The 20,070-nt window shown below is 44.3% G+C and overlaps 1 protein-coding gene across 1 annotated transcript in view; it reads right to left on the reverse strand.

Moving 5' to 3' along the window:
- ARMH3 (armadillo like helical domain containing 3) overlaps positions 1-20,070 on the reverse strand; it is a 213,076-nt gene that overhangs the window by 48,301 nt on the left and 144,705 nt on the right. The window contains exon 23 of the mRNA XM_073595364.1: positions 7,037-7,115. Within this exon, the coding sequence (XP_073451465.1) occupies positions 7,037-7,115 (79 nt within the window). The remainder of the gene's footprint in view (positions 1-7,036; positions 7,116-20,070) is intronic.

Consider the following 20,070-nt stretch of genomic DNA (forward strand, 5'->3'; position numbering starts at 1 on the left):
ATGGCTGCTGAGCCCTGACACTGTGGTCAGTTTACGTGCCTCAGTCATCCGCAGCCTGCTCTCCTGTGTCTGTGTCCTCCTCCCCCCTCCCTGCCTATTAGCTCGTACCAGGGCCCCCCCCCCTTTCTGCTGGTATTATAAGATATTTTTGTTGCTACCATCCTCTCTGCAATAATAAATGATGTGCTGCACTGCATGTGTTTTCAAAAAAATATGCCGTTAAATACCTCATTCTATAGCGGCGTTTGGAGATCACGTGACCGGCCGTCTCTCTCCTCTTCTCCTCCTCCCGGATGATGTCAGCAGGAGTTTCTCGCCACCGCCCACTTCCCTGTCAGCTCGAGAGAGGAGAGAGACGGCCGGACACATGAGCTTCGATTGGCGCTATAAAATAAGGTATTTAGCAGCGGATGTTTTAGAAAACACATGCAGTGCAGCTTATTATTCAATACTACAGAGAGGATGGTAGCAACAAAACCAAGTGGATTAACAACCACTTCAAGTAAAGTAATAATCATAAACAATAATAAGAATAAAAAATAAATATAAATTAACTACTTCACGGACCAGCAGACACCGAGTCCGCCATACCTGCCGATCCGCTCTCGCTGTGCATAATCACAGTGGGAGTGAGCCACCGGAGGCAGCGGCGTGCATTTGCGCCCCCTACCCGGAAGTGCAGGATCACGTATACTTACTTAAACCGGCACACATCGGTCGCCCTGCAGCAATAAAACTGCTACAGGGCGGTTAGCAAGTGGTTAATTGTGACTCCTAGTCATGAGTAAGTGCTGATGTGGCACGAAACGCGTAGGCTTGCCTCACAGCGTTGTGTTGATGCGATATGTTGCTTTTTATGACCAAATAAAGTTGGGTGATTTTGGAGTGCAGCTGTCCGGACCTTTGGATCTTATAGGATGCAAAGTGCGCGGTGAAATCAAAAGGAAACCGTTTCAGTCCAGGAGTGGAGCTGGTACACCTGTGCAAGACCTGAAACGAAGGCCGGAGTTCCACTTTAAAGCTCACTGTGTCCATGCGGCACAAACAACGCAAAATGTAAAATTCAGAATCCACCCCCCCCCCCCCCCCTCAAGAATGATAAATATAATAATCTTAAAGCGCGGTTATTACTACACAGAGACAAACAGAGCCATTGTGCTTATAGGCGGAGCTCCAGAACATAACAACACATCACCGAAATATAATAACATCAAAGGGAAAAAGCGCAGAGCCTGGAAGAGCGTTCCCGCTATTCATGGCGAGAAACAAAACACAGCGCTGCAGGTTATGCAGGAGAAAACCCAGCTGCTTCAAAAGAATAACCTATTAATCAGGCATCTGGAAAAAAAAAAGCTGTTTGGGGCCGGCTACAGTCACCAGAAAAATGAGTTTTCACAATTTACCGAGATGGGGGGGGTATGTTTGCGGGGGTGTGGGGGGAGGTCTCTTATTTCCCCTCATAAATTTAAAGTGCAAGATAAAAAAAATTAAAAAATTAAAAAAGGATTCGCAAACCAAAAGGAGCGAAGATTCCTTCTATTACATCAACACATAATAAATTAGGCCAATGAATTGTAACAATTACAAATAATAACAAAAACATCATCAATACAAAAAATATATATATATATATATAATATAGAATTGTTATTGTTAGTATTATTGTGATTTGTAATTGTTGTTATTGTTTGTAAATAATCAAAAAAATATTAATCATAATACTAAATTAATTACAGATAATCATACTAATATTTGTAATATTTGTAATATTTGTAATTGTATTATGATTTAAATAATATTACTTTACTGTAATGTATAATTTTATTATGATTTGTAAACAATATTATTATTATTAATAATAATAAATTATTTGTAACCTTAGTGCACAAAAAGCATCATGAAGACCAAGGAAAACACCAGACAGGTCAGGGATAAAGTTGTGGAGAAGTATAAAGCAGGGTTAGGTTATAAAAAAAAAAATCTCCCAAGCTTTGAACATCTCACGGAGCTCTGTTCAATCCATCATCCGAAAATGGAAAGAGTATGGGACAACTGCACACCTACCAAGACATGGCCGTCCACCTAAACTGACCGGCCGGGCAAGGAGGGCATTCATCAGAGAAGAGCCAAGAGGTCCATGGTAACTCTGGAGGAGCTGCAGAGATCCACAGCTCAGGTGAGAGAATCTCTCCACAGGACAACTATTAGTCGTGTTCTCCACAAATCTGCCCTTTATGGAAGAGTGACAGGAAGAAAGACATTGGTGAAAGAAAGTCATAAGAAGAAAATGTTTGCAGTTTGTGAGAAGCCATGTGGGGGACACAGCAAACATGTGGAAGAAGGTGCTCTGGTCAGATGAGACCGAAATTGAGCTTTTTTGGCCTAAAAGCAAAACACTGTGTGGTGGAAAACTAACCCTGCCCATCACCTTGAACACACCATCCCCACCGTGAAACACGGTGGTGGCAGCATCATGTTGTGGGGATGCTTTTCTTCAGCAGGGACAGGGAAGCTGGTCAGAGTTGATGGGAAGATGGATGGAGCCAAATACAGGACAATCTTAGAAGAAAACCTGTTCTGTTCTCAGAGTCTGCAAAAAATGTGAGACTGGGGCGGAGGTTCACCTTCCAGGAGGACAACGACCCGAAACATACAGTCAGAGCTACAATGGAATGGTTTAGATCAAAGCATATTCATGTGTTAGAATGGCCCAGTCACAGTCCAGACCTAAATCCAGTTGAGAATCTGTGGCAAGACTTGAAAATTGCTGTTCACAGACGCTCTCCATCCAATCTGACAGAGCTTGAGATATTTTGCGAAGAAGAATGGGCAAAAATGTCCCTCTCTAGATGTGCAAAGCTGGAAGAGACATCACCAAAAAGACTTGCAGCTGTAATTGCAATGAAAGGTGATTCTACAAAGTATTGACTCAGGGGGGCGCCATACAAATGTACCCCCCCACACTTTTCACATATTTAATTGTGAGAAATGTTGAAAACCATTTATCATTTTCCTTCCACTTCACAATTATGTGCCGCTTTGTGTTGGTCTATCACATAAAATTCCAATAAAATACATTTACGTTTTTGGTTGTAACATGACAATGTGTGGGAAAGTGTACTTCAACACATAAGAAATTAAGCCAATGAATTGTAACAACAATTACAAATAATAACAAGAAAAACATCATCAATAATAATAATGAAAATATAAATTAATAATATATAATTATTATTATTTATATTATGATTTGTAATTGTTATTATTTGAAAATAATCATAATAATTTATTATTAATTACAATTAATCATATTTGTAATTGTAAATAATAATAATATATTAATAATATTATATTGTTTTGTGTAATTATTTGTAATTTTATTATGAATTGTAAATAATAATATGGTTAATATTATGTTATTATTTGCATTATTAGTAGTAGTAATTGTAATTATTATTATTATTATTATTTGTAAGTGTATTCATATGATTTGTAAATAATATTATTATTATTTACAAATCATAATACAATTACAAATAATAATAATAATAGCATAATTATTTGTAATGGTAATGAATAATATTAATAACTACAAATAATAATATAATATTCTACATTTATATAGTCTATATATTACTATATAGACTATATAATATCCCCAACTCTCTAAAACTAGTCACCCCCATCCTTAAAAAGCCCTCACTAGACCCCACTAATCTTAACAACCCACGCCACATCTCCTTACTCCTCTTCTCCGCCAAACTCCTTAAACGACTGGTCGACAACTGACCAACCATCTGGCTAAGAACATTCTTCTTGATCCCCTCAACCCTGCGGAAAACTGTGCTCCTTAAAATTCACACAAACTACCTTCTAACGGCTAAAACCAAAGGACACCATTCTGTACTCCCACTTCTGGACCTCTCTGCTGCCATTGACACAGTGGACCACCCCCTCCTCAAGAAAAAACTCCCCTCCTTTGGATTTCATGACTGAACTCTTCGCTGGCTCTCATCCTACCTATCCCACCCCACCTTCAGTGTCACTTACAACTCTACTTCCTTCTCTCCTCTTCCTTTCTCTGTCGGGGTACCCCAAGGTTCTGTTCTTGAACCTCTCCTTTTCTCAATCTACACCTCCTCCCTGGGTCAGTTGATTGCCTTCCATGGCTTTCAATACCATTTCTATGTGGATGACACCCAAATCTCTCTCTCTACCCCCCAGCTCACTCCATCAGTCTCCTCACGCATCACCAACTTACTAACAGACATATCAGCCTGGATGTCACACCACTTCCAGAAAATTTAACCTATCCAAAACTGAGCTGATGATATTTCCTCCCCCCGCGTGCCCCTTCCTCTGATTTCTCTTTCAAAATCAATGGCTCAACTATCAACCCGTCCCCCATGCCAAGGTTCTAGGTGTAATCATGGACTGTTAACTCGCCTTTCGGCCCCACGTCCAAAAACTGTCCAAACCTTGCCGCCTCAACCTCCGCAACATCTCCAAAATATGTCCCTTCCCAACCAATGACACCACAAAGCTTCTGATCCACTCCCTGGTCATCTCTTGCCCCGACTAAAAAACAGACATATCAGCCTGGATGTCACACCACTTCCAGAAAATTTAACCTATCCAAAACTGAGCTGATGATATTTCCTCCCCCCCGCGTGCCCTTTTCTCTGATTTCTCTTTCAAAATCAATGGCTCAACTAACAACTCGTCCCCCATGCCAAGGTTCTAGGTGTAATCCTGGACTGTGAACTCTCCTTTCGGCCCCATGTCCAAAACTTGCCCCTCAACCTCCGCAACATCTCCAAAATATGTCCCTTCCCAACCACAAGACACCACAAAGCTCCTGATCCACTCCCTGGTCATCTCTCGCCTCGACTAAAAAACAGACATATCAGCCTGGATGTCACACCAATTCTGGAAAATTTAACCTATCCAAAACTGAGCTGATGATATTTTCTCCCCCCGCGTGCCCCTTCCTCTGATTTCTCTTTCAAAATCAATGGCTCAACTATCAACGCATCCCCAATGCCAAGGTTCTAGGTGTAATCCTGGACTGTGAACTCTCCTTTCGGCCCCATGTCCAAAAACTGTCGAAATCTTGCTGCCTCAACCTCCGCAACATCTCCAAAATATGTCCCTTCCCAACCACAAGACACCACAAAGATCCTGGTCCACTCCCTGATCATCTCTCGCCTCGACTACTGCAACTCCCTCCTCATTGCCTTACCTTTACATAGGCTATCCCCACTTTAGTCCATCATGAATGCATCTGCCAAACTCCTCCACCTTACAAACTGCTCAGCGTTTGCTACTCCGCTCTGCCAGTTCCTCCACTGGCCTCCACTTGGTGTCGTCCACCCCTCTCTGCCAATCCCTCCATTGGCTGACACTCACCCAACAAATTAAATTAAAAATACTAACAATAACTTACAAAGCCATCCATAACTTGGCCCCCAGCTACATCACTAACCTGGTCTCAAAATACCAACCAAATCGTTCTTTGTTCCTCCTGACACCTCCACCTCTCTAGTTCCGTCACCTCCTCCCATGCTCGCCTTCAGGACTTTTCCCAAGCCTCTCCCATTCTCTGTGGAACTCCCTAGCCCAATCTGTCTATCTCCTACTTTGTCCACTTTCAGACGATCCCTGAAAACTCATCTCTTCAGAGAAGCCTATCTGGCCCCCACCTAACTACTGTACTTTTCTTTTCTCCATCAGCCCATCCCCCACAGTTATTACCTTTTGTATCTCTTGACCCTACCCCTTAGATTGTAAGCTCTAACGAGCCAGGCCCTCTGATTCCTACTTTATTAAAGTGTATTGTAGTTGTACTGTCTACCCTCAAGTTGTAATGTGCTGTGCAAACTGTCGGCGCTATATAAATCCTGTATAAAAATAATAATAATTTATTATTACTGTATTAAAATATTATTTGTAATTAGTATTAATAATAACAGTTACAAATAATAAAAGCAATTACAAATATAATATTCTTAATATAGTAATAATAATAATAATATATAGAATATATCAATGTAGAATTATATTATATTATATAATATTATTTTATTATTTGTAGTTATTATTAAAATGCTACTATTATTATTTGTAATTGGATTATGATTTGTAAATAATAATATTATTATTTACAAATTATAATAATAATTACAATAATAATTACAAATAATAATAATAATAACTACAGTAATTAAAAGGAGAACTGAGGGAGGGTCCTGTGATGTTTTTGGGAAGCTATGTACAGCACCCTGCCGGCCCCTCCCACCAGTCATGATCTGTTTGCATTACGTAGAAAAACACAGAGACCCGGTGATGATGTCACGTGCTCTAAAATAACATAAAAACAAAGAAACATAGAAAAGTGACAACAGAAAAAGACTGAGTAGTCCATCCAGTCTGCCATATTTTTTTCTTTCTCTCTCTCTTTTTTTTTTTTTTTTTACTTTTTTTACTTTCTTCTTATTTTCTTGTTTTTTTTTTTTTTTTTCTGTTAACGTTATTGTCTGAGTAAGGTGTGTAATAAAACAGAAACATCTCTAAGAATGTTATTAGCATGTTGATTAGGAGGGAGAGGTGGAACCGGGGAAGGCAAACTATAAGCAGCTTTAATGCCGACAGACATTCCAACCGAGTTCTGTGATCACTGTAGCTAACAAAAGGCAAAATCTTCATAAATATACTCACGCCGCTGCCTGAGCGCGCTTTTATCTTTGTCAATACCCACAGGGATCGCAAGCCAACTAGCGGTGCCACTAAAAGCTTTACTAGAAATTATATTAAAGTATATGCCTGAAATTCAGCAAACAAAAATAATAAAAAGCAAAAAAAATAAAAAATAAAAAAACTATTTACGTATTTCTTTTTATTATAACTACTAGAAATCATATTAAAATATATACCTGAAACTGAGCAAACAAAAAGAATAAAAAGCAATAAAAAAAAAAAAAAAAAGTTTTATTTCTGAATTTCTTTTTATTATAATTTTTTTTTTTTTTGGCCTTACCTGCTCCTCAGATAATTGCGAGATGTGATTCACGGCGGCGTAGGATTCAATCTTAGGATTAAAGTGGTTTATAATGGCCCTGGAAGAGAAAGAGAGAAACACAGCGATTTGTATTAATACGCAAGTCCATCTTCTCGGCGTGAGATTAGCGGGTACCGCTTCTCCACGCTGTTTCTGATACTTGCGGGAGAAACATTGGTAAGTATATATGGCTGTGTGGCCCCGGAGGTTTCCGATCGAAGTTCAAAAAATAATTGGCCGTATCCAGGGAGAGAGCAGAGAGAGGGGAAGGCAGGGGCGCCGACATGGGAGCAACCCAGACAAAATTAAACGTGTAATCTCACCGCATGCCGCGTCTAGAGCTCGAAAAGGGCAGCGCCAATCTCTGGGAGACCTGAGTGGCATTAAACCCAGTTAAGGATTTCGGTGATTTAAAGGAGAAAAAAAAAATAATCACATTTCACTAAAGCAACCAGACTTTAGGAAAACAAAAAAAAATCAACGTTTTCTTACAGTCATACATTATAAAATGAAGTGTTTTTGGAAGAGCTTTATTTATTTTTTAATATACTTTTAAACTTGAATATCTATTTTTATACCAAACACAGTGGCGGAACTACCAGGGTCGCAAAGGTCGCACTTGCGATTGGGCCCTTGCATTCCGCCACTGTCATGGGGTCACAGCGGGGTTGTTGGCCACAGGGCTCTGAGCTGACAGCATCTCTTTCATACAGCCCTGCCACTGGTCCAAATCATTTGGTGGAGGGGTGGATTATGGTGGGGGGTTGTTTTTCAGGGGTTGGGTTTGGCCCCTTAGTTCCACTGAAGGGAACTCTTAATGTGTCGGCATACCAAGACATTTTGGACAATTTCATGCTCCCAACTTTGTGGGAACAGTTTGGGGATGGCCCCTTTCTGTTCCAACATGACTGCCCACCAGTGCACAAAGCAAGGTCCAGAAGGACATAAATGTACAGACCAGTTAAGATCCTCCACCCCAAACTCACTCATCCATGTCTTTATGGACCTTGCTTTGTGCACTGGTGGGCAGTCATGTTGGAACAGGAAGGGGTCATTCCCCAAACTGTTCCCACAAATGTCTTGGCATGCTGATGTGTTAAGAGTTCCCTTCACTAGAACTAAGGGGCCAAGCCCAACCTCTGACAAACAACCCCCACACCATAATCTCCCCTCCACCAAATGATTTGGACCAGTGCACAAAGCAAGGTCCATAAAGACATGGATGAGACATTTTGGGGTGGAGGAACTTGACTGGCCTGACCTCAACCCGATGAATTAGAGAGGAGACTGCAAGCCAACCCTTCTCCTCCAACATCAGTGCCTGTAAGATGCCATTGCAATGGGATAACCAATGCTTTTCACCTCACCTGCCATAATGTTATGACTGATCGGTGTATACGGCTCATACAGACAAAAGGAAAGCAGTATGAGCACTCGGTCTAAGACAAATACTTTTGGTGTGCCACACAAAATGAACGTAGCAACAGGATGATGGTATGGTAGCTTTAATGTAACAAAGCTGCGGTCAGTCCAAGCCCCCAAGAGAGGCTATCGTACAATTCTCCTTGTTTATTCCTATTAGTCCTTTGAGTGCCTACTACAGCTGTACTGATAATATTTTTCATAATGTATGATAGAGGATTATCTGAGCACTATGGGTTATCCAAAGACTGAGCACACTAGATTCTGCTTGCTTTGCAGCTCTTTTTGCGCGAGGGAAACCTCCTACAGGTACACATGACACATAAAGGAGCAAAAATGTAAATCTCAGAGTTTACTGAGGCAGTCATCAGGATACTAAAAAAACATAAAAGAGGTAAGACCTCGTTTACACATTTCACAGGTAGTGAAAAGGTGGTTTATCTCTTCCTTACTGCCTGTTTTACCCCCCTTAAACCCTGCATTAGCATGCCAGTCGAATGGGCCACATTCAGAGGGGTGGTACAGCGAGGGGAGAAATTGTCTCTTTCCATGCCTCAATGCAAAGCATCATGGCTCCAGAATATAGGTGTGAATGGGGAGCAGGTGTGTTAAATTTGGTGTTATCGCTCTCACGCTCTCATACTGGTCACTGGATCTGGAAGAAAGAACTGTTGCTCTACATAAAGATGGCCTAGGCTATAAGAAGATTGCCAAGACCCTGAAACTGAGATGTAGCATGGTGGCCAAGACCATACAGCGGTATAACAGGACAGGTTCCACTCAGAACAGGCCTCGCCATGGTAGACCAAAGAAGTTGAGTGCAATGTGCTCAGCGTCTTATCCAGAGGTTGTCTTTGGGAAATAGACGTATGAGTGCTGCCAGCATTGCTGCAGAGGTTGTAGGGGTGGGGGGGTCAGCCTGTCAGTGCTCAGACCATACGCCGCACACTGCATCAAATTGTTCTGCATGGCTGTCATCCCAGAAGGAAGCCCGCAGTTTGCTGAAGACAAGCAGACTAAGGACATGGATTACTGGAACCATGTCCTGTGGTCTGATGAGACCAAGATAAACTTATTTGGTTAAGATGGTGAGAAGCGTGTGTGGCGGCAACCAGGTGAGGAGGACAAAGACAAGTGTGTCTTGTCTACACTCAAGCATGGTGGTGGGAGTGTCATGGTCTGGGGCTGCATGAGTGCTGCCGGCATTGGGGAGCTACAGATCATTGAGGGAACCATGAATGCCAACATGTACTGTGACATACTGAAACAGAGCATGATCCCCTCCCTTCAGAGACTGGACCGCAGGGCAATATTCCAACATGATAACCACCCCAAACACACCTCCAAGACCACCACTGCCTTGCTAAAGAATCTGAGGGTAAAGGTGATGGACTGGCCAAGCATGTCTCCAGACCTAAACCCTATTGAGCATCTGTGGGACATCCTCAAACGGAAGGTGGAGGAGCGCAAGGTCTCTAACATCCACCAGCTACGTGATGTCATCATGGAGGAGGGGAAGAGGACTCCAGTGACAACCTGTGACGCTCTGGTGACCTCCATGCCCAAGAGTGTTAAGGCAGTGCTGGAAAATAATGGTGGCCACACAAAATATTGTCACTTTGGGCCCAATTCGGACATTTTCACTTAGGGATGTACTCGCTTTTGTTGCCAGCGGTTTAGACATTAATGGCTGTGTGTTGAGTTATTTTGAGGGGACAGCAAATTTACACTGTCATACAAGCTGTACACTCACTACTTTACATTGTAGCAAAGTGTCATTTCTTCAGTGTTATCACATGAAAAGATAAGAAGAAAAGATTTACAAAAATGTGAGGGGTGTACTTACTTTTGTGAGATACTGTATATATTCCGGGGCCATGATGCTTTGCATTGAGGCATGGAAAGAGACAATTTCTCCCCCCGCTGTACCACCCCTCTGAATGTGGCCCATTCGACTGGAATGCTAATACAGGGTTTAAGGGGTTTAAAACAGGCAGTAAGGAAGAGCTAAACCACCTTTTCACTACCTGTGAAATGTGTAAACGAGGTCTTACCTCTTTTATGTTTTTTTAGTATCCTGATGACTGCCTCAGTAAACGCTTTTGCTCCTGTATGTGTCATGTGTACCTGTAGGCGGTTTCCCTTGGGCAAAAAAGAGCTGCAAAGCAAGCAGAATCTAGTGTGCTCGGTCTTTGGATAACCCATAGTGCTCAGATGATCCTCTATCATGCATTATAAAAATATTATCAGTAAAGCTATAGTAGGCACCTAAAGGGCTAATGGGAATAAACAAGGAGAATTGTACAATAGCCTCTCTTGGGGGCTTGGACTGATATATATATATATATATATATATATATCCATCCAAAGTTGTATTATTTTTTGACAATAACATGGTGTGGGCGAATTTCTGACAGTGACAGGCTGTGTCACGCTCCTCCAGCCTGTGTCTTAAAATAAGAGGGAGGTGAAGCCTCCATTAATCTACATGTAAAACCCCACCCCCATTGTGTTCAGCTGGTTAGTGGGCATGGAGCAGGGAGGGAGTGGGCTGCCACAGTGTATACACCCACATAGGTGACTCTATACTCACATGGGCTGCTCAGATGTGATAGGGAGGAAATGCTCAGAATATAAACTCGCTGAAAACTGCAGAGCTGCCAACACTGCTCTGCAAAATTGACAAATTGCATTGGGGATATGAACAGAAGGGGGAGATAGAGAGCAGCAGGATCAACCAGGTTTTTACAGAATACAGAAAACAAATCTCATAGTGACTGAGTATGAACAGCAAGGAATACACCATTTATTGAGAGTGTTTTATGATGTGGGTTTAGTGACACTTTAAGTGGGAGCAGCTGGAGGTGGTAAAAATACAGCTCAATCGCACATTTTTACCAACCACCGACTGCAAGTGTTAACAAGGCCCAGGACTGCTCTTCCCATCTGACTGAAACATCTTCTACTGAGCTGTCTGACAAGGGATGAGTTATTTCCCCCACTAGAGCAATTCTCACCCCCCTGCCGCCCTCCAACACAAATCCAACGTCAACCTCCTTGTGGAGCCCCCCCCCGCTTCACATGATACCACACAGCGCCCAGGGCAGCCTCCCCTCCCTCCCCCCTGCCTCACATGATACCATAGTGCCCAGGGCAGCCGCCCCCCGTCTCACATGATACCACAGCGCCCAGGGCAGCCGCCCCTCCTGCCCCCCCCACCTCACATGATACCATAGCGCCCAGGGCAGCCGGCCCTCCTGCCCCCGCCTCACATGATACCATAGTGCCCAGGGCAGCCGCCCCCCGTCTCACATGATACCACAGTGCCCAGGGCAGCCGCCCCTCCTGCCCCCCCGCCTCACATGATACCATAGCGCCCAGGGCAGCCGGCCCTCCTGCCCTCCCCCGCCTCACATGATACCATAGTGCCCAGGGCAGCTGCCCCCGCCTGACATCATACCACAGCACCCAGAGCAGCCGCCCTTCCTGCCTCACACGATACCATAGTGCCCAGGGCAGCCACCCCTCCTGCCCCCCCCCCCGCCTCACATGATACCACAGTGCCCAGAGTAGCCGCCCCTCCTATCCTGGCCTTGGTAGCAACTGCCTAACAACCACCTGCACCACCTACAAGCAGTGTCCCTGTTTTTGCTAGCCTGCACCGGTGTCACCAGAGATCCGTGTTATTCTAAAAAGGTGTCAGAGAATGTAAAGAGTGACAGATCACTTCATTGATCCCTCACACACAACAAAACCCTGAATGAATAAGTCATAACATTGTTTTCCTGCCGACAATGAAATCAATTCACAGAGCTGACGATGACATAACTAATATCTCCATAACCAGCGAATGCAATTACGCGTGCCGCCGTGCATGAAACCGCGTGGAATGAAGACGGGGCTCTGCCTATACACAACGCAATTCTCCAGCGCAACCAATTAATCAACTAAATAAAGCAATAAATAAGTGCGCAGAGACGCAATTCATTACGGGACATGACTACAATAGCAAATCAGGGAGACTTGGCGTGTGTATGGCAAGAGGAAGAATGAGAAATGATTATGATGGAAGCACCAAGTATATGGGAAGCAAATCCAAATCATAGAAAGCCGGCATGCCGCTAAAATCCAACACAAGTGTAACTTTATTGTCCCAGACAGGCAAACACAAAGTCCCACCGGGGACCTCCTTCTTTGACGCAAGCTCTACAATTAAAGTCTAACCAAAGGCAAAACTTTTTCTTTTAGTTTTGGATGTGGAGAAGAATTAGAACACCTATTAGGTTTTTTTTTTTTTTTTTAGCTGTCTCCGTTACGGAGATTCACCCTTTCCTGTTTACCATCATCATTGAAAGTGAAAGTAAATCCCAAATTTTGGGTTGTCCCCAGAAAAGTAATAGAAGGGAAATCTTCCAATGGGGACACTAGTTCTGGTGACCTGGGAGGCCTCCCCAAGGGAGAAGTATAGCCAAAGCTTTTTTTGCCTATACAATGCATCCGGAAAGTTTTCACAGCGCTTCACTTTTTCCACATTTTGTTATGTTACAGCCTTATTCCAAAATGGATTCAATTCATTATTTTCCTCAAAATTCTACAAACAATCCTCCATAATGACAACGTGAAAGAAGTTTGTTTGAAATCTTTGCAAATTTATTAAAAAAACGAAAAAAAGCCTATGTACATAAGTATCACGGACTCCTCCCATATACACAAATATCACAGGCTCCTCCCATGTACATAAGTATCACAGGCTCCTCCCATTTACTTAAGTATCACAGGCTCCTCCCATATACACAAGTATCACAGGCTCCTCCCATATACACAAGTATCACAGGCTCCTCCCATGTACACAAGTATCACACACTCCTCCCATGTACACAAGTATCACAGGCTCCTCCCATGTACATAAGTATCACAGGCTCCTCCCATGTACATAAGTATCACAGGCTCCTCCCATGTACATAAGTATCACAGGCTCCTCCCATGTACATAAGTATCACAGGCTCCTCCCATGTACACAAGTATCACAGGCTCCTCCCATGTACATAAGTATCACAGGCTCCTCCCATGTACATAGGTATCACAGGCTCCTCCCATGTACATAAGTATCACAGACTCCTCCCATGTACATAAGTATCACAGCCTTTGCTCAATACTTTGGTGAAGCTCCTTTGGCACCAATTACAGCCTCCAGTCTTTTTGAGTATGATGCTACAAGCTTGGCACACCTATTTTTGGGCAGTTTCTCCCATTCTTCTTTGTAGGACCTCTCCAGCTCCATCAGGTTGGATGGGGAGGGTCGGTGCACAGCCATTTTCAGATCTCTCCAGAGATGTTCAATCGGGTTCAAGTCTGGGCTCTGGCTGGGCCTCTCAAAGACATTCACAGAGTTGTCCTGTAGCCACTCCTTTGTTATCTTGGCTGTGTGCTTAGGGTCGTTGTCCTGTTGGAAGATAAACCTTCGCCCCAGTCTGAGGTCCAGAGTGCTCTGGAGCAGATTTTCATCAAGGATGTCTCTGTACATTGCTGCATTCATCTTTCTCTCGATCCTGACTAGTCTCCCAGTTCCTGCCACTGAAAAACTTCCCCACAGCATGATGCTGCCACCATCATGCTTCACTGTAGGGATGGTTTTGGCCAGGTGATGAGTGGTGCCCGTTTTCCTCCAGACATGACGCTTGTCATTCAGGCCAAAGAGTTTAATCTTTGCTTCATCAGACCAGAGAATTTTGTTTCTCATGGTCTGAGAGTCCTTCAGGTGTTTTTTGGCAAATTCCAGGTGGGTTGTCATGAGCCTTCTACTGAGGAGTGGCTTCTGTCTGGCAACTCTAAGATACAGGCCTAATTGGTGGAGTGCTGCAGAGATGGTTGTTCTTCTGGAAAGTTCTCCTCTCTCCACAGAGAAACGCTGGAGCTCTGTCAGAGTGACCATCGAGGTTCTTGGTCACCTCCCTGACTAAGGCCCTTCTCCCCCGATCGCTCAGTTTGGCCAGGCGGCCTGCTCTAGGAAGAGTCCTGGTGGTTCCAAACTTCTTCCATTAACGGATGATGGAGGCCACTGTGCTCATTGGGACCTTAAGTGCTGCAGAAATTTTTCTGTACCCTTCCCCCGATCTGTGCCTCCAAACAATTCTGTCTCAGAGGTCTACAGACAATTCCTTAGACGTCATGGTTTGGTTTGTGCTCTGACATGCACTGTTAACTGTGGGACCTTATATAGACAGGTGTGCGCCTTTCCAAGTCATGTCCAATCAACTGAATTTACCACAGGTGGACTCAAACCAAGTTGTAGGAACATCTCAAGGATGATCAGTGGAAACAGGAGGCACCTGAGCTACATTTTGAGTGTCATGGCAAAGGCTGTGAATACTTAGGCCCCTTTCACACTGGGGCAGTTTTCAGGTGCTTTAGCACTGGAAATAGCCTGTGCTAAGCGACTGAAAACCACCTCCCATTCCTTCCAGTGTGACTTTTCACACTGGGGAGGTGCCACTGTGCTCATTGGGACCTTCAATGCTGCATTCATTTTTCTGTACCCTTCCCCAGATCCGTGCCTCCATACAATCCTGTCTCGGAGGTCTACAGACAATTCCTTGGGCTTCATGGCTTGGTTTGTGCTCTGACATGCACTGTTAAATGTGGGACCTTCTATAGGCAGGTGTGTCTATATAAACAAGGTCCATAAAGACATAGATGATCGAGTTTGGAGTGGAGGAACTTGATTGGCCTGCACAGTCCTGACCTTAACCCGATAAAACACAAACAACATCAGTGCCTGACCTCACAAATGCGCTTCTGGAAGAATGGTCAAACATCCCCATAGACACCCTCCTAAACCTTGTGGACGGCCTTCCCAGAAGAGTTGAAGCTGTTGTAGCTGCAAAGGGCGGAGCCAACTCAATATTGAACCCTACAGACTAAGACTGGGATGTCATTAAAGTTCATGTGCGGGTAAAGGCATTTTGGTAATATGATGTATGTGACTGTATGTTGTATTCTCCTTATATGACGGCGGCTTCATTGTACGCTTCACTTGCTTATTACAACAAAAATAAATTAAAAAAAACTTTTGAAAGGAAAAAAAAAAAAAAAAAACAAGCTTCAGGTGTGGTTTTTGCCGTGCAGTTGTTCAAAAAGACTGGTCTGCCTTAACACAAGGCATGTGTGTGCAAGATGACATCACTAAAGTGTGAAGGGGGCCGGATTTACATCTCATGAGCCTATAGGCTTAGAATTCTGAAGCACTTCTCCCCTTCCCATAGAAAATTTTCAAATTTTCCAATTTTCTGGTTTACAGATTTTCTATAACTATTAAATTATTTTTATTTGAATTTCCTTTCAAATTTAGCTGTTAGTGAACAAAACAAACACGAATTTATCCGAAATAACGAATGCCGCATCTAAACGAATGGCACGTAATGAATTAATAATAATAAACAACAACAATAATAATAATAAAAACGTTTTATTATTAATTCCTTCCGTTCCATTCGTTGAGATTAAAGCATTCGTTATTTCGGATAATTCGTAACTTCGGATAAATTCGTATTCGTTACGTTCACCAACAGCCAAACTTCGAAAGGAAATTCCACTACCTATAATTTAATAGTTAGTTTCTATAAGTTAGTTATTCTTTAGAATTTTCGGATTTTCTTTCTTATTTCCGGATTTTCGAATTTACTAATTTTAGAATTTACGAATTGTGATCACAACAAAATGATCCGAAAAACGAAAGTAAAAAAAAGAATGAAACGAAAACACATTTTTTTTATCGGCAGTGCACGTGTCTACTGCAAAGGTCTAGGAAATGCAAAGTTTCAGTTAAAAACACAATAAAAGTGAATTTAAGGGCAAACAGACACAATAAACTACCCACATTTTTTGTAAAATATAAAAGAACGAGGTTGCGCCGAGTAAATAGATACCCAACATGCCAGACCTTAAATTTGCGTGCGCCCGTGAAATGGCGCCAAACTTTGGTTCCCTATATTTTCTATAGGTGAAGCTTCAAAAGCCCCCTATAGTTTAGCGTTACGGAGGAGGTTTGGTGCCAGAATTATCGCTCTCACTCTGGCATACGCGGCGATATGTATCAGGTGTATCGCAATCAACGTTTTCACCTCTAGGCGTTCCGACGCGTGCAATTACGTTCATACATGCGTATATGTGGGGGGCGGAATTTTATGTGTTTGGTTATAACTTTTTTTTTTTTTGCAAAAGAATAAACACTTTTTTTTGCATAACATTTTTTTTCATCACATAAGGGACAAAAAGTCCCCATGTGATGATTTTTGGGTGACAGGTTCTCTTTGATGAGACATCCAGAGTCCAAAAGACCCCCCAATGTTTCCTCGGGGCTTCACTGAATGTATTGCAATGCGGATCGCACTGCAATTACATCCCCTCCCGCCGACGCTAGCCGGGGAAAGTGACCGGGTGACCCGGAAGTGATATAATACACGTAGCTTTCCAAGTCACAGCAAGACACGCCCACTTCTCCACCCCCCACCCCCCCCTCCACCCGCCATGTCTGTCCCACCGGGCCCAGAGATGGGCAAGCGGAGCCCGGAACACATGGCGGGGGCACACACGTGGGTACTGGGGGTGTGCGGAAGAAATCGGGAGGCAATTCACACACAATCCTGGTGGCGGCAGCTGTCAGATTGTGTGTGAAATCCCCCGCCTGCTATCAGGTCCAAAAGTAAAAAAAAAAAAAAAAACCTCATACAGATGGGCGCCCCTCTAGGAAGGCACTATTTCTCCAACTGACGCCAATGATGGGGCACCGTTCCTCTCACTGAAATCATCAATGGGGCTTTATTCCTCCCACTGACACCTACAATGGGGCACAATTTCTTCCATCGATACCAATGATGGGGCACCATTACTCCCACTGACACCAACGAAAGGGCACTATTCCTCCAATGACACCAACAATGGGGCACTATCCCTTCCAATGACACCAACGAAAGGACACTATTCCTCCCACTGACACCAACAATGGGGCACTATTCTTCTCACTGACACCAACGAAAGGGCACTATTCCTCCCACTGACACCAACAATGGGGCACTATTCCTCCCACTGACACCAATGAAAGGGCACTATTTCTCCCACTGACACCAACAATGGGGCACTATTCCTCCAATGACACCAACAATGGGACACTATTCCTCCCACTAACACCAATGAAAGGGCACTATTCCTCCAAGGACACCAACAATGGGGCACTATTCCTCCCAGTGACACCAATGATAGGGCATTGCTTACGTCTACTGGATGCCATGACATTTTCTACTCCTACTGGTCGTAGTGTACACAGTACAATGGCTAGGCCCTAATGTCCATGCCAGTCCCCGGCACAAGGACATCACCTGCATTACCCCCTATGTGTACCCTACAGCAGGAAAATTTGGGTGACACCTCGGACGATGAAAGGTGCCAAGTATCGCCCTCCTCTAATCTCGTTTTTTTTTTCTGCTCTTCTGAAACGGAAAATTCCGCCCATAACGTCTGTTGTTTTCATTTCCACCATGATGGCGCCTACAGTGCCTATTGGGAAATCCGGCCCCCGAGTGATTCGGGGGACTGAAGAGTCCGTACTCAGCATCCCATCATAAAACACGGCACAACAAGCGAGTGAAGACTGAGAACGGTGTGCCGCGGTGTAAGCACGCCGATACAAGACCGAACCGCGGCAAACAGACGATCCCCCGGTGAGTGGGGGGGGGGGCTTGTCATTGAGCAGCCACAACAGCCAAAATAATAAATCATTACGGAGGAATTGTACCCGCAATCCCATTTCAATTGCTAATGACTTACAAATTATTAAATCAGATGGAAATGGAAACAACAGACGTTAGGGGCGGAATTTTCCATTTCAGAAGAGCAGAAAAAAAAAAATAACTAGATTAGAGGAATGCGATACTTGGCACCCTTTCATCGTCTGACGGGCACACACAGACATCACCTGCATTACCCCCCATGTGCCGGGGACTGGCGCATATTAGCGTGCAGTTCGGTGCAGTATGGGCAGGGGACATTACACCGCCGCCCAGCCATTGTACCGCGTACACTACAGGCCAGTCTACTGTCCTTCAGACATTGGGGGGGCCGGACTACGGCCAGTGGGAGTAGAAAATGTCCCGGCATCCAGTAGGCGTAAACAATGCCCCATCATTGGTGTCAGTGGGAGGAATAGTGCTCCATTGCTGGTGTCAGTGGGAGGAATAGTGCCCCATTGCTGGTGTCAGTGGGAGGAATAGTGCCCCATTGCTGGTGTCAGTGGGAGGAATAGTGACCCATCGCTGATGTCAGTGGGAGGAATAGTGACCCATCGCTGGTGTCAGTTGGAGGAATAGTGACCCATCACTGGTGTCAGTGGGAGGAATAGGGCCCCATCGCTGGTGTCATTGGAGGAATAGTGCCCTATCATAGGTGTCAGTGGGAGGAATAGTGCCCCATCATTGGTGTCAGTGGGAGGAATAGTGCCCCCATCATTGGTATCAGTGGGAGGAATAGTGCCCTTTCATTGGCGACAGTGGGAGGAATAGTGCCCCATTGTTGGCGTCATTGGAGGAATAGTGCCCCATTGTTGGCGTCATTGGAGAAGTAGTGGCCTTTCGTTGGTGTCAGTGGGAGGAATGGCACCCCATCATGGGTGTCAATGAAAGGAATTGTGCCCCATTGTTGGCATCAGTGGGAAGAATAGTGCCTCATCATTGGTGTTAGTTGGAGGAATAAAGCCCCATTGATGGTGTCAGCGAGAGGAACGGTGCCCCATCATCAGTGTCAGTGAGAGGAAGAGTGCCCCATCATTGGGGTCTGTTGGAGGAATAGTGCACCAAGGGCCAGATAAAGACAAGCCAAGGGCCACATCCGGCTCCGGGGCCACAGTTTAGAGACCACTGGTTTAAGGGATAGTACCCAATTGTTGGTGTTATTGTAGGAATAGTGCCCCATCATTGGTGTCAGTAGGAGGAATAGTGCCCTATTGTTGGTGTCAGAACTTATGCCCCATTGTTGGTGTCAGTGGATGGAATAGTGCCCCAAGGGCTGGATAAAGGCAAGTAATGGGCCACATCTGGTGTCCGGTTTCACACATCGAGAGCGTCAGTAGGAAAGGTATAAGACGGCACTCAACCAACACCATCCATGTTAGGTGTAAATGACAGCCTCGGCCAGCGCTGTTCCACTGACCACGCCCACTGACTCATTTTACCCCTGATGGGCGGGGCAAAATGCGTCAGTGCCGTGGTTAGTGGAGTGGTCAGTGGAGTGGTCAGGGGAGTGGTCAGTGGAGTGGCACTGGCTGAGGCCATCATTTACACCTAAAATGGATGGGGTTGGTTGAGCGGCATCTTATACCTTTCTTACTGAGATTAAAAATAGTTGGGCCCCATACTGGCTGCTTGACAGTACCCCCGCCCCTCCCCCCCCCCTCCTTGGGTAGGGTAGAGCCAATGTTTAAGACCAAACTTTGGCTGTTCGAGCATTCAAATGAACGCACAAACTATTGCCCGTTTGGTGGGAGCCGAACATCACATATAGAAGCTCTTCTTCCATATCAATCCACTGGGGAAGGCTGGAAC

The sequence above is a fragment of the Aquarana catesbeiana genome, linkage group LG08 (assembly GCF_042186555.1).
Source record: "Aquarana catesbeiana isolate 2022-GZ linkage group LG08, ASM4218655v1, whole genome shotgun sequence".
NCBI lineage: Eukaryota > Metazoa > Chordata > Amphibia > Anura > Ranidae > Aquarana > Aquarana catesbeiana.